The sequence below is a fragment of the Apodemus sylvaticus genome, chromosome 1, assembly GCF_947179515.1.
Source record: "Apodemus sylvaticus chromosome 1, mApoSyl1.1, whole genome shotgun sequence".
Classification (NCBI taxonomy): Eukaryota; Metazoa; Chordata; class Mammalia; order Rodentia; family Muridae; genus Apodemus; species Apodemus sylvaticus.
The window spans coordinates 77,661,505-77,675,900 of record NC_067472.1 but is presented as its reverse complement, the minus strand read 5'-3'; the positions used below and the strand labels follow the sequence as shown (position 1 = coordinate 77,675,900).

Below are 14,396 nucleotides of genomic sequence, written 5' to 3'. Positions count from 1 at the left end.
AAGCTCAAGAAACATTTTCAGAAGAGGGAACAGAAAGAACGTAGGTGCTGGAGGGTGGGGAAGAATGTGCAAAACGCTGTCATCTGAACATGACATAGCTCTCCCTCTTATGAAGTTATAGCTATGGCCACCTATGTAGGATCAAGTGTGGATGGGGACAGCTTGTGAAGGCCTTGTGAGGGCAGGTAGCACAAGAGATAATCAGATGGAGGGAGGCAAGCATAAGAACATAAGCAACAGAAACCAAGGCATTACCAGAACCCAATTCTTTCACCATAGCAATCCTGGCTACACTATTACACTGGAAAAGCTATATTCGGATCTAAAATAACTTTTCATGATGATGATAGAAGACTTTAAGAAGGACATAAGTAACTCTCTTAAAGAAATACAGGAGAACACAGGTAAACAGCTAGAAGCCCTTAAGGAGGAAACACAACTTAAAGAATTACAGGAAAACACAATCAAACAGGAAAAGGAAATGATCAAAACCATCCAGGATCTAAAAATAGAACTAGAAACAATAAAGAAATCACAAAGTGAGACAGCCTGGAGATAGAAAACCTAGGAAAGAGATCAGGAGTCATAGATGAAAGCATCACCAACAGAATTCAAAAGATAGAAGAGAGAATGTTAGTTACAGAAGATACCATAGAAAATATTGACACAGCAGTCAAAGAAAATACAAAAAGCAAAAATCTCCTAGCCCCAAACATCCAGGAAATCCAGGACACAGTGAGAAGACCAAACCTTAAGATAATAGGTATAGAAGAGAGGGAAGATAGCCAACTTAAAGGGCCAGTAAATATCTTCAACAAAATTATAGAAGAAAACTTCCCTAACCTAAAGAAAGAGATGCCCATGAACATAAAATAAACCCACAGAACTCCAAATAGACTGGAGCAGAAACAAAATTCCTCCCATCACATAATAATCAAAACTTCAAATGCACTAAACAAAGAAAGAATATTACAAGTAGTAAGGGGAAAAGGGCAAGTAATTTATAAAGACAGGCCTATCAGAATTACACTAGACTTCTCACCAGAGACTATGAAGGCTAGAAGATCCTGGGCAGACCTCATACAGACCCTAAGAGAACACAAATGTCAGTCCAGGCTACTCTCAATTACCATAGACGGAGAAAACAAGATATTCTATGACAAAACCAAATTTACACAGTATCTTTCCACAAATCCAACCCTACAAAAGATAATAGATGAAAAACACCAATACAAGGAGAGAAACTACACCCTAGAAAAAGCAGGAAAGTAATCTTTCAACAAACCCACACAAACATATTTCCACCTCTAACAACAAAAATAACAGGAAGTAACATTCACTTTTTCTTAATAATCTCTTAATATGAAAATATCACCAACATATCCTAATCGATTGAAATTAAAAAAATATGAGGAATTAGAAACTTGTTGGTTTTTACCAAGTGGTCTCTCTAATTTGGTAATTGGAGAGATATGTCCAATATTGTACAACCCATATACACTCTCTGCTTGTTTGTACATGACAGTGTCTTGCTGTGTACCTTATAATGGTCTTGAAATCATGCTTCTCCTATCTCAGCCTCTCTATTAGTAGGATTGTTTATTTGATGTTTTTACACTATACTATGGTTTTCAGAACAGCTTACATAATTCAAAATTATTTATACAGCCAAAAAAAAAAAACCATAGATAATTAATTTGGGAGGTGGTTTGTAAGAGATCAACAAAGAGTGAAACTGAATGTTGCTTGATATTTATAATTATTGCATGAATTTTGAAGAAGATGATCTCATAAGTTACTCTTTTTCTGAGATGAATGCTTTTCAAAATCCTCACAGCCAATGAACCAGAATCTTTCCCTCACCTAATGTCTGTGCCACCCTCCAAGCAGAACCATTGTTCATTAAAACAGTTGATGAATGACTTCATAGATAGACCATCTTAATACACACACCATTTCTTACATGAATGTAACCTGTTCCCTGTGGGCCAAGAATGATGACAATCACTCAAGTCAAATAGCTTTGACCATAGCAGGAAATCTGTATCCAAATAATTGTGCCTACAATTCATTCCTTGGTGCAGCAGAACTGTCAACTCTTAGCTTAGCTACTATGGAGGTAAAATACTTTGGGGATGTGAGAGACATTGAAGTACAGCCTGAAGTACAATGAACTCTAATGTCTAAAAATTGTTCTTATTTTGGGTTTGTACTACAGTAAGAGCCAAAATTTTAAGCTCTACTAAAAACAAAACAAACAAAAAGACTTCATCTTTTTATTTTCATTTAATAACATGTCCATCATCTTTATGATTGGTATAAAAATATATATTGTGTTGAATATAATAAAAACTTAAAATTAAAAATAATTTAATTCATTATTAATTAATTAATGTGTGCACATGCCTGTGTGTACATACATATGTCTCCATGCATACTCACAGACTCAGGAAAAATATGGAAAACTCTTTAATAATCACATGTGACGGGTTCTGGCTAATGGACATTAGAGAGTTAGTATTGCACAAAAGCCCACACCAATATTTACAATGTAAAATACTGACATAGCTCTCCTGGGCATTTGTACCTGGCACTTGTTAGCCTGGGGCCATCCTGCTGTCTGACAGAATTGTGCTCCTTCCTGATAAGAGAGCTTGGAGTGCCCCTTTAGCCAAATTCTTCCTTGTGTGACTTAGTATTTCCTGGCTTGTTTAGCAGATCTTTTATACCATCAACAAACTCATCTTATATCATGGCCACACGTGTGTGTGACTGCAGTATCCAGCAACAAAGACAAGTGACTCCCTGGAACTTGCTAAAATGGTGAGTTCCAGTTCAGACACAAAACACAAGGTAGACCCCTTTTATTTCATTCAAAGAGGGGAAGTGAGACAAATACAGGAAGGGGAGGTCAAACCCAGGAAGGTTTGCTAGGGAAGGCCATTGGTGTAAACAAATGTTCATGACATTTCTCTTAAGAAGCTGCTGGTGGCTGACTCCTACAAGCCATCAATCTCAACCTCCAAACTGTCTGATAGCATTGCCCCACTGCACACAGACACAAGCAAACAAGTCTGTCCATCCACTCTGGGCATCAACTGGTTCTCAGGATTTCAAGTTCCTCTCTAAGAGGGTCCTATCTCTTAGCTTAGGTCTGTTGGTATAAAAGCCCCGTCTGGTTCCCCAGTGTCCTGGGAAGGAACTCTGTTCATCTGCGTGAGATAGAGTTTTCTTGTCTCTTGGAACTGGTCCCCTATGCTTCTTTCTTAATTAGAAAAAGGCTGGGGGTCTGATGGTGCTAAGTGTCATGGTGGTGGTAGAGGGGTCTCAGCTAGGCAGAAGTGTCAAGATGCTGGACAGTCAGTGGCAGTTCCTACTTTCTGCCCCCTGACTTTCAGCCAGCTGTATTGACCTTGACTGATGGTCTTCTTCAGGTCCTGGTACAGACGTAGCTGACTGCCCATGTGCCTGCCTTCCTTCCAGGGAAGGACAAAGAATGGTACACACGGGAACAAAAAGCGAAGACTCAGAAAATGTGAGAACAGTTTCCTGAGGCCAAAGCTTCCTTTTGAAAGGGTGGGATCCCAGAGCTGGCCATCTGTCCAGTGGACTCTGTGCTGAACTCCCCTTTCTAGATGCGTCTCTTTTCTTCCCCAATTCCCACCTCTCTCCTGGTACTACAGCCCCTTGGCCAATGGTTTTTGGTGCCCAGAGATAAACAAAGACAGAAAGCTAGCATCCTGGCCCTTTATAGTCCTATGTTATGTGGGGATGCTGGCTTTTCCCTGACAGCCCGCTCTCTGTCCATATGCCTCCCACGGTCGTATACTGACTCCATAACGTGGATATTAGGAACCACTCACGGCCCTTGCGTTCCCCTCCTTTTCACTTTACAGTTCCCTTTGTCTTCATTATTCTCTCATCTATTACATTCTGACCGCACTTTCCCCTCCCTCTTCTCCTCCAGTCCCTCCTGACCACTTCCCCTCTCTCCTGGTCTACTCCTTCTTTCTCTTCAGAAAAGGTCAGGCCTCCCAGGGACATCAACCAAACCTGGTTCTCCGAAAGGTGAATGTGAACATCTTACTCCTCAATCCTTCCTACCCTTCCTTCTGTCCGCAGGACTCAAGGCCTGTGGTCTGCTCACTCTCCATTCTTTAGGACAGTCCAGCCTCATCTCTCGCCAATCTCACCTCCCACTCTCTCTCTTTGTAGTGTGCCAGAAAGGCAAGACCTCCAGCGAGAAGTCACTTCACGAAATGAGGAAACAGTGAGAAAACCTCTAATAAAAATAGCTGGTGCCCAGTTTGGCTAGTGCCTAAAGAGAAACTGGTCCGCCATAGAAATTGTTTGTGGCTTATGTGGGTCCTGAGTTACAATACTTCACATAGGATGTCGCCCGAGTATCTCTTTAAAGTCCCAACCCCAAGTTGCATTCTGAGCAATTAGACATGTTTTACAGAAACCGTAAGCTTAGCCATTTTAGACCAAATGAGATGCTGTCATTGTTATCTCTAATCTGGTCAAACTGGGAAGAGTTATAGGTAAAGGTAATGTCTCAAATGTCAGCTGCTCAGCACCCCAGTTCTTTGCTGGCCGCTACCATCCATGGATGATCTGGCGGCCTGGCACCATCAAACTTTCCCTGGGACAGGAATGAGAACCAGAACTTGTGATCCAATGCTTACCCCACCCCTTCTTTGGGGTGCCTGACAGGGGCATGTTCTTGATAGGAGAAAGGGCCTAATGGCCAGCTGTGGGCCAGTGTTATCTTCCAAAATAGAGCTTAATGGATGGTAATCCTAATGAAATTATCCATTGCTTCTGAAATTCAGTTTTTAGTATTCTCTTGACCTTGGCTGCCTTTAAGAGTCAGCTTAAGTGCTGCCTCTTCCAGAAACCAGCCTGGGGTCCTGCGCAAACTTCCAGCGGTCTCGCACTTCTTTTCTCCCAGGGCCCACTTTAGTGTTTACCCATCTGCTTTTACACTGATCTCTGGGTTATGTTTTCTCCTACACCTAGCAAAAGGCTCATCTCATCTCCCTCGATTACGTTTGTTGAGTAAATGACTAATCCATTGAATGAATGAGTGAATGAGTAAGTGAATGAATGAATTCCTCACATGGCCCACAGGCTGACTTCTTAGTCTACTCAGACTAAGTCCAGGCCAGAAGTGGAGGGCTTCCACTAGGGTCCTGTAGGACAGCATCTGTTCTCCTCCTGAGCCTGACTCATACTTCAAGGTCAGGGGAAACTTCTGCCAGTACAAAAGGCTGAGAAGGATGAGACAACCAGGGAGGTTATATCTATCTAGGCAAAAACTGGGGAGCCAGAAAAATATGTCATCATGTCATTTCAAGTAGAGCAAGTCTTCTGTGGAAGAGTGTAGGCTGCCTCCGTCCCCTCGCAATCCACTTCGTCTTAACTCGCCGCCCCTCCCTCTGAGTCACGCTGACACTTCCCTCCTGGGCTCCAGCCTCCTGACCACCTTTCTTCTCATTTGCTTCTTCAGTGACTTGGCAGCTGTTTCCAAGGTGCTGGTCGCTCAGAGCCTGCTTCTGTTCTCCAGCCATGAGCTGTGCCAGGATAGCCTTTCTTCTGCTGATGGGTGAGCCTGGGCCTCGGAGAAGAGGGGCTGGGGACTTGTTCCTAGTAAGTCAGGGCCCTGAGATGGAGGCTGTGGTTGAGAGATCAGGACCTTGGTAAGGAGAGTGACTTGACATTACGGGAGAGCTGAGGTATAAGGGCTTTGGATCTGGAGTTTGGGGAATGAGAGAATATCAAAGAAGCCATTTGGGGGAGAACCCAAGAGATCCTGAGAGACAGGCGTGTTGGCCTTGACAGCCCACAGATTTCTGAAATAGGCAGAGCATGCACATTGCATGGTGCACTCAGAATTCCCCTATGGTTCCCATGTTTTCCTGGATTCTCCTTTATCAAAGCCCCACAGAGAGAGATGGGAAAAATGTGTCTTCAAACTTTGATGCTCACTCTGGGGAAACAACTGAAATTCAACCGTGGAAAATGACTCATGAACTAGGGGAAGGAGAGACAGTCCAGGGCCAAGGCCCCTGGGGGGGTATTGAGTGTGGAAGAGAGACGAGGGAGTCAGGAGCCTGGGAGACGCAGCTGAGGGAGGGGTCAGGAAGGTGGTCAGGGGGAGGGGACCTTCCTTAAAGCTTCTCGTGCTTTCCCAGTGTTTGTTTCTTGTCTTGGCTTCAACTTGGATGCAGAGAAGCCGATACATTTTCACATGGATGGTGCTGAGTTTGGACACAGTGTGCTCCAGTACGACAGCTCCTGGTGAGGACTCGGTGGCATCTGGGCAGAGTTCCGCCCCTCCCAGCCCCACACTCCAGTGGTATCACCTGCATACTTTCTCTTTATGGGATGTGGCAGTTTTAGTCGTGTTATGAATGTTTTCCTGAAAACAGACCTTTAGAATAATTCCAGATAACATTTACCAAGTGCTTCTTAAATGTCGGGCACTGTGACCCGCCAACCACAGGGGGTGCGCCTTTAGACTTCATTGTACACTTACAAGGAATAGTCTGTCCATCTAACGTATGTTTACGAAATACCTAGATGCCAGAAATGGAGGGTTCCCATAAGGAGAGAATAAAGCACAAAACAAAACAAAGCACTACCCACCTGGAATTTAAATTGAGCCTCCATTTTCCAGAGCTAGAGTCAGCTCTCTACCAAGGCTCCTAACTGCCGTGCTCCCTATCTCCCAACAGGGTGGTGGTTGGAGCGCCAAAGGAAATAAAAGCCGCTAACCAAACAGGTGGCCTCTACAAATGTGGCTATCTCGCAGGCAAATGTGAGCCCATCCGCCTCCAGGGTGAGTCACAGCCCTGCCTCCGGCCGAATGCTAAGCTCCTAGGCTATGAGGCCTGTGTAGAGCCCAGGAGTCCCACTTGGCAGCTGCAACTCTATCCATAAACTCAGCCTCAGAGAAGCTCCTGGGCCTACCCATTGTACCCCCATGATGCTGTAGCTCCCTTATAATCTGCATGTCTGCTTTACCCATGGGGCCTCCCTGCTAGCCAGGTGGGGGGGGGGGTGAGACCCACTATGCACATGTCTATCTTCACAGTGCCCCCAGAGGCTGTGAACATGTCCCTGGGCCTGTCCCTCGCTGCTGCCACCAACCCTTCCCAGCTGCTGGTGAGAGCTCTTGGTCCTACAGGAAGGTCTTGAGGGGAGGAGCAGGGCCCCGGGGCTGCCAGGCTGGAGAGTAGACCAACAGAACAAGCTCCATTCATCATTCCTCTCTGTCCCAAGGCTTGTGGTCCTACTGTGCACCACATATGCAGAGAGAATACATACTTGACAGGGTTCTGCTTTCTACTGACGTCATCATTCATGCAGAATCAGAAGTTTCCAACTGTGCAACAGGGTAAGCAAGCCACCGGCTCCTCTGGGGAATCCACGCACATGTATCTTGGCTTCAGTGGGTCAGATTCTTTTCCGACAGGGAGGAAGGGAGAGAGAATCTGGAAAATACATTGCCAGCTGGTACAGCTGGAGAGATACTGCTGGCCCTGATACCTAGTCTGTTAATGTTTTTGGAATTTGGGGTTTTGCTTCTGTCAAATGTGACTACTAATGGGTGGAACTTTGAAAACAGCACAAGGTGACCCATTTGGTGCAGTGCCTGGCCTGACATGGCAGTGCTGATGGTATAAGCTGCTGTAACTCTTAGAACGAAAGTGAAGGGGAGTAATTTTCCATTGACTGGCTAGTGCAACTGTCTGGGACTTGCTGATGAAGGTGCAGTTTGAGTTGAATGCATATATGTTCTTCATGTGTGTGCATGTACATGTGTGTGTGTGTGTGTATGTATGTGTGTGTGTGTTTGTGTGCATGTGTGTATTTACCAGGTCAAGACATGAGGTATGGCTTCTCTGGTGCTGATGGAGATGGAGGATGAGGTGAAGGAGCGTGGGCTTTTCCAGCTGCAGACAGGCTGTTTTCTGGTTTTGTGCTCACTCTGAGGCCTAGGATAGGCATCTCTAACACAAATCCCCTGGATTTAGACTCCACCGACAGAAAAGTCAGCAGAGCGTGTGTCTCTGTCTTTTGAGAGAGACACAGAAAGAGAAGTCTGGGAGGAGTGGTAGGCACATTCTCAGAGGCCGTAGACTTGGTTGGTGGGCCTTATCTTCTTGGGTGCTTCCACCACTACTCTGTGGGGAGACAAAGAACCTGCAGTTAAGAACCCTGCTGCTGCTGCCATCCCAGGGGGTAGAACCCATTTTCCTGAGCTGGAAAATTTTCACCTGAATAAAAACTCTACTATTGCCTTGGAGGGGAACCCACACTGAAACTGAGAACAAGACAGAGGTAGTGTGTGGCTCTTACCAGGGATAAAAATACAGTGTTGCACTAACCAATAAGGACAGGGACTGACCACAGACTATGGTCCTTTCCGAGCCGGTGGTTGTTGTGGGGAGAGACTGTCACTGGCCTCTGGGGAGGAACTGAACAGTCTATGTGGAGGGAGAAGGCTCTCAGTCTCTTGCTGCTGAGACAGGAGATGCTTGCATTTTTATATCTACTGGGCTGGCTTGGGGTAGATCGTCCACAGTTGTAGCCTCTTTGTGAGACTCAAAGACCTTGTCCACATTAGAGGACTAAGGAAGAGAGAATCTGGACACAGACAGGTCTCACAAGTGGACTGGGCTGTGACTGACAGACTGAGATGGGTGGAGGGTATTGGGAAAATGGGTTCTTGGAGCCAGGAGATCTTTTGAGTGTCCCTTGGAGTGTCAGAGCAATATCCTTTCCTAGAGTGTCCAAGGCAGGACCAAGACATCGTGTTCTTGATTGATGGCTCGGGTAGCATCTCTTCCACAAACTTTCAAAAAATGCTGGCCTTTGTTAAAGCTGTGATGAGGCAACTTCAGCGACCTAGCACACGGGTGAGTTCCTGAGGAGATGTGAGGCCCAGGGCCTGCTGGGAAGGCTCGCTGGGCCTAAGGCTCTCGGGTGTGTTTGTGGCATCCTGGGGAATCTTAGCCTTCACTCCCATGTGCTTTTCTTTAGTTCTCCCTGATGCAGTTCTCAGATATCTTCTGGAAACATTTTACTTTCAAAGACTTCATCTCCACGTCCCACCCTTCAAGACTGTTGAATTCTGTAACACAGCTGACAGGGTACACATACACAGCCTCAGCTATCAAGCATGTCATGTGAGTCCAGACTTGCCGTGCATCCTTTCCCAGAGCATCCAGGGTTCCCTTTGGGCCTCATTTGCCTGTCCAAGAGAGAAATGGGAAGAACCTGAAATGTTGACACCCTTGCCAATTGGGGCTTTGTGAGTGGGGGTGGGGCTCCTGCAGGAAGGGCAGCAAAAGTCAGTGTAGCTTTATCTACAGGCCTCTGGACTCTCTTCTTTCTTGATAGAACAGAGCTGTTCACCACCCAGAGCGGAGCTCGGCAAGATGCCACCAGGGTCCTCATTGTCATCACTGATGGGAGGAAAGTAGGGGACGAGTTGAATTATGAAAATGTCATCCCCATGGCAGAGGCTGCAGGCATCATCCGTTATGCAATTGGGGTAGGACACAAAGATGGTCGCCCACCATTTCCTCCTGTAACTTCCTCTTGAAGCAACTTCCTCTAAAGGTAGAAAGCAGTTTTCTCATCTTCTGCTGCCTTAGTTAGCTATACGGAGCCAGGGAAAGGCTCCTTCAGACTGGGGACCTGTGACCTCCATTGCTTCGACTCCCTAATGCCATTTGAGCCTCATTTAGAAGGAATCTCCAAGGCTGACTGAAGAGTTTTGGGTGGGTGATACCGCATGTAATGCCTTAGCCACGTTTGCCTCATTGTGGTAAAAGCATCCAACAGAAGCACTTAAGAGAGAGGTGTCTTTTATTTTACTTTTCATTCCTTGAGAGTTTCATACAGGTATGCAATGAGATGTGATCACATACCCCCTCTGTCTCCTATTTCTCTCCCCTTCACTACCCCCAGGGTCCCCCAACACCTCCCTTTTCTAACTTTGTGTTTTTAAAAACAACCTACAAAGTCCAGTCAGTGCTGCTATATGTTAAAACCTATGGCTCTGTCATCTGCCAGAGCACTGGGAACCTCTAGTAACCATATTCTCAAGGGAGGATGACTCAGCCCTGCCAGCTATGAAGTACAAATAGCTCTGTGGGCTGGGGCCTGGATGTCACTTCTCTCATCTCTGTGGGACTTTGGGGGCTGGCCTGATCTTATGTGAGTCTTGTGATGGTAACCACAGGTGGTATAAAGTTCATAAATGCAACAGCCACGTCACGTCCAGAAGACTGTACTTCACAGCACTTCCCTTTACCCTCCAGTCCTTATACTCTTCCTCTTCTTGGGATGGAATATTTTATTTTGACTCACAGTGTTGGAGGGTCTTAGTCTATAATGGAGGAGAAGGAAGGGTGAGAGTTTGTGATGGTGGTGGTCGTATGATGTCATAGCAATTCACATGTGGAGGACCAGAAAGGAGGCCAGAGAGAGTAGGGGTGGTTGTAGGATTATATTCACAAGCTCATCCCATACTTTAACGAGTTAAGCTCCACCACACAAGTTGCTTAAAACATGGACCCACGGGGGTGAGGGGTAGGGGGGTGGAGGGGGCTTCTCAGACTCAAGCAGTAACATGACATCTAGGCCTAGGAGAATTTCCATTCTCACTGGGTTGGCTTTCTCTGGGGACAGGTAGGAGCGGCGTTTTACACAGAACAGTCCAGGAAAGAATTAGAGGCCATTGCCTCGACGCCATCCCACGAGTACATGTTCAGCGTGGAGAACTTTGATGCTTTGAAGGATATTGAGAATCAGCTGAAGGAGAAGATCTTTGCCATTGAGGGTAAGTCAGCAATGACGCTCCCTGCCTCAGGAGTCCATCCTCAGGCACAGGATTTCCCTTTTTGAACTTAGACCTTCATGAGCTAGGCACCGTTCCTTGTTGTTAGTCTCTCATCTTAGATTCTCCTAAGAAGCCTCCTTGAACCTGGGAAAGGTAGTTTTTCTTCCTGAAAGCCAAGCATCCTGCCTTCTCCAGGTACAGAGACACCAAGCAGCAGTTCTTTTGAATTGGAGGTGTCCCAGGAGGGCTTCAGTGCTGTGTTTACACCTGTGAGTCAATTCCCATCAAGGATGGTGATGTAGGCTGGTGGGCAGGGGAATGGGGGGGCTAGTGCTAGCTAGCTAGGTGTGTGGAGCTGGGGGGGGTGTCTTCCTTTGAATTAGGCTGGCATCCTGCTCAGCCCTGGGATCCTTTCCTCCCAGGATGGACCAGTTCTGGGGGCTGTGGGAAGCTTCAGCTGGTCTGGAGGTGCCTTCTTGTACCCTCCAAATATGAGACCCACCTTCATCAACATGTCTCAGGAGAACATGGACATGAGGGACGCTTACCTGGGTAAGAGGCGGCTGTGGGAGGAGGTGGGGAGGAGGAGCTGCCTGAAGACAGGCGAAGCCTTGGTGCTGAGTCTGGGCCCCTCAGGTTACTCCATCGCACTGGCCTTTTGGAAGGGGGCCCACAGCCTGATCCTGGGGGCCCCTCGCCACCAGCACATGGGGAAGGTTGTCATCTTTACCCAGGAATCCAGGCACTGGAGGCCCAAGTCTGAAGTCAGAGGGACACAGGTTGGTGTGGAAGAAGGCAGGGTGGAGTGTGAGGCTGAGCAGTGTGAGGGTGGAGGAGGAGACGACGGGCTTGGGGGCCTATGGAGGAGCTCGTGGTGCTGGGAGAGAGGCAGGACCTGGCCCAGAGCGGGCATCTTAGATGACTTCAGGCTCGGCCCCCCAGATCGGCTCCTACTTTGGGGCGTCTCTGTGTTCTGTGGACATGGATAGAGATGGCAGCACTGACTTGGTCCTGATCGGAGTCCCCCATTACTATGAGCAGACCCGAGGGGGGCAGGTATCGGTGTGCCCCATGCCTGGTGTGGTAAGTGGTTAAGGGTCCTGGCTGGTGGCATCTGGGCATGGGCAGAGGTCTGCCCAAGTTGGGTCTGACCCTGCTTTTGCTTTGCAGAGGAGCAGGTGGCAGTGTGTGGCCACCCTCCATGGGGAACAGGGCCACCCTTGGGGCCGCTTTGGGGCAGCTCTGACGGTGCTAGGGGACGTGAATGGGGACAGTGTGGCAGATGTGGCTATTGGTGCACCTGGAGAGGAGGAGAACAGAGGTGCTGTCTACATATTTCATGGAGCCTCGAGGCAGGACATCGCTCCCTTGCCCAGCCAGGTGAGGCCCAGTGCTATCTCCCAAGTCTACAGTAGCTTCCTCTTTCTTTTTCATTTCTTTCACAACAATTCTCTTCTGTGACTTCATTTAAAACACACACATTTGAGATACGAGACCACTAACTTCTGCTTGTCGTGCTTTGACTTGAGACTACTTGAGCAGTTTCCACACTGCACCTGTAGTCAGCCATGCTAGGTATGTGAGTCTGATAGGGAACCTCTTTCATAGATGTGGCTTGGTAAGTAGGAGGCTCAGTGTAAACTAGGGGGATTCTGGTCCCTGGGCTCAGCATTCCGAGTTTCAGTGGCTCCTCCCTGCTCACTAGTTCTTGGTCTCACTCCCTTGCTATGCTAATTTTCTTGTCCCTTCATCTCCTTAAATACTTAATTTCATTCCATCCTGGTAATTGATGATCCTTCCCGCTACCTGGGCAGGAACCTTCCACATAGTGGAACAGGGTTCCCTTAGAAGGAACGACTGCTTTCCTTGGCAAATGTCAAAGCAGTCAAATAGCAGGCATCTCAGCTGACATTTCTCCAAAGACTTTTAACAAAGGCCAGCAAACACGCCAAATGCCGACCGCTTAGCATCATCACCCATGAGATGCCAACACATCACCATGGTGAGGTGTAACCTAACCTCATCAGCACAGCTGGAACCAGGAGGGTCACGAATCAACAGGACACGCCGTACACTCAGGAACTGCTAGTGAGAGTGGGAAATGATGTAGCTATTTTGAAACAATGTGTTAATTTCTCAGAAGGTTATTTATAGAGTCGTCATATGATCAGACAAATTCTAGCACAAGAGAACTGAAAATATGTCCTCATACAAACTACATAGAATGCCATTTGAAGCATTATTCATGATTAATAGGTGAAATGTAGAAGCAACCAGAATGCCTATAAGCAGATAAACTAAAGGTTTATCCATGAAATGGCATGTTACTGCACCAAGAACAGGCTATGTGGATGAGCCTTAAAACCCTATGCTAAGTAAAAGACACCAGTTAGAAGAGATCGTTACATTTATGTGAAGTGTCTCTAATAGGTAGATCTATAGCGACAGCAGGTCGGTGACTGCTTGTCACAAGGGGAAGTGACAGCATGGGGTGACTTCTAAAAGGTGTCATATCTCTTTTTGACGTGATAAAGTGTTCTAACATTGATCATGGAAATGGTTTCACGACTCTGAACACTCAAAAGCCACAGAGCTCTGAGGTGCATATTTTTATTGCTTAGTGTGTGAACATTTAAAATGGTTGTTTCATCCTTCAGAAAAGCACAGGGGAAAGCATTATAATTCTGCTAGTGACTGTGTGACACTGGCTGGGTCACTCTTGCTAATTGAGATTGAATTCAGGAATATCAAGAGATTAGTAAAACCTCTGTGTTCTATAAAATGAATTATTTTTTAATATAAATTTAAGTAATGTATTAATCCAGAAGCTGTGTTTCTCTACCTTAAGCTAGTCCCCAATAACCACACTGAGAAACCAAGGTTTATTTCCAGCAGCACCCCAATAGCTGAGCAGTTAATCTACTTTAACCTCTAAGCTAATCTGACTACCTCCCAGCCAAGACCCCAGTGTACCTGCTTCTTATCGTGGGCCTGGCTCTTTGGGCTTCAGGTGTGTTTCCACAATTTCTCTCTGGACCCCTTCTTCATGGCCCCCAATCCTACAGCAAATCCTCCATCCTCCTGGCTGATCTGAATCGACCTCTCTCTCTTTCTCTTTCCTCTGGCTGGCAGACATCCCATCGTATTCTCTCTTCTGCCCAACCGTTGGATAATTACATTTATTGACAAGACTAAGAATAAATGGTAAAGACTGTTTGCACAAACCGAGACACCGATTCTTGGTATAAGCACTACAATGCCACATCTGGATTGAAACAAGATATGAGGGTGGAGAAATCAGTTACCCTTTGACTAACATAAGGGTAAACTTTACACAGTGCACAAAACCATTATGGCTACAGTGTGTTTCTGACATTCCTGTCTCCTGTCTCCCTTGATTCCTCTTTCTAGCTGCTGTTCTGTGAACATCTCTACTCTCCCATGCCTTCTCAGTCCTAGTGACCTAAGACCTTGAGCCAAATAAATCTTTTCTCCTTTGGCTGTTTAGTTGGGAATTTAGTCTGTAAACTGGTCATCA

The 14,396-nt window shown here is 46.5% G+C and overlaps 1 protein-coding gene across 3 annotated transcripts in view; it reads left to right on the top strand.

The window, feature by feature from the left end:
- The first annotated feature begins 5,489 nt into the window (after positions 1–5,489).
- Positions 5,490–14,396, top strand: part of LOC127695411 (integrin alpha-X) — a 20,909-nt gene continuing 12,002 nt past the window's right edge. For 2 of the 3 annotated variants that reach the window (XM_052197545.1, XM_052197554.1), the window contains exons 1-14: positions 5,493–5,608; positions 6,198–6,303; positions 6,741–6,844; positions 7,100–7,170; positions 7,288–7,402; positions 8,797–8,927; positions 9,052–9,197; positions 9,412–9,565; positions 10,708–10,858; positions 11,054–11,127; positions 11,281–11,410; positions 11,495–11,637; positions 11,801–11,941; positions 12,029–12,238. In XM_052197545.1, coding sequence (XP_052053505.1) covers positions 5,572–5,608; positions 6,198–6,303; positions 6,741–6,844; positions 7,100–7,170; positions 7,288–7,402; positions 8,797–8,927; positions 9,052–9,197; positions 9,412–9,565; positions 10,708–10,858; positions 11,054–11,127; positions 11,281–11,410; positions 11,495–11,637; positions 11,801–11,941; positions 12,029–12,238 — 1,713 coding nt within the window. In that variant the 5' untranslated portion in view covers positions 5,493–5,571. Of the gene's footprint in view, positions 5,609–6,197; positions 6,304–6,740; positions 6,845–7,099; positions 7,171–7,287; positions 7,403–8,796; positions 8,928–9,051; positions 9,198–9,411; positions 9,566–10,707; positions 10,859–11,053; positions 11,128–11,280; positions 11,411–11,494; positions 11,638–11,800; positions 11,942–12,028; positions 12,239–14,396 lie in introns of those variants that run through there. The other variant, XR_007979975.1, reaches the window with a different exon arrangement.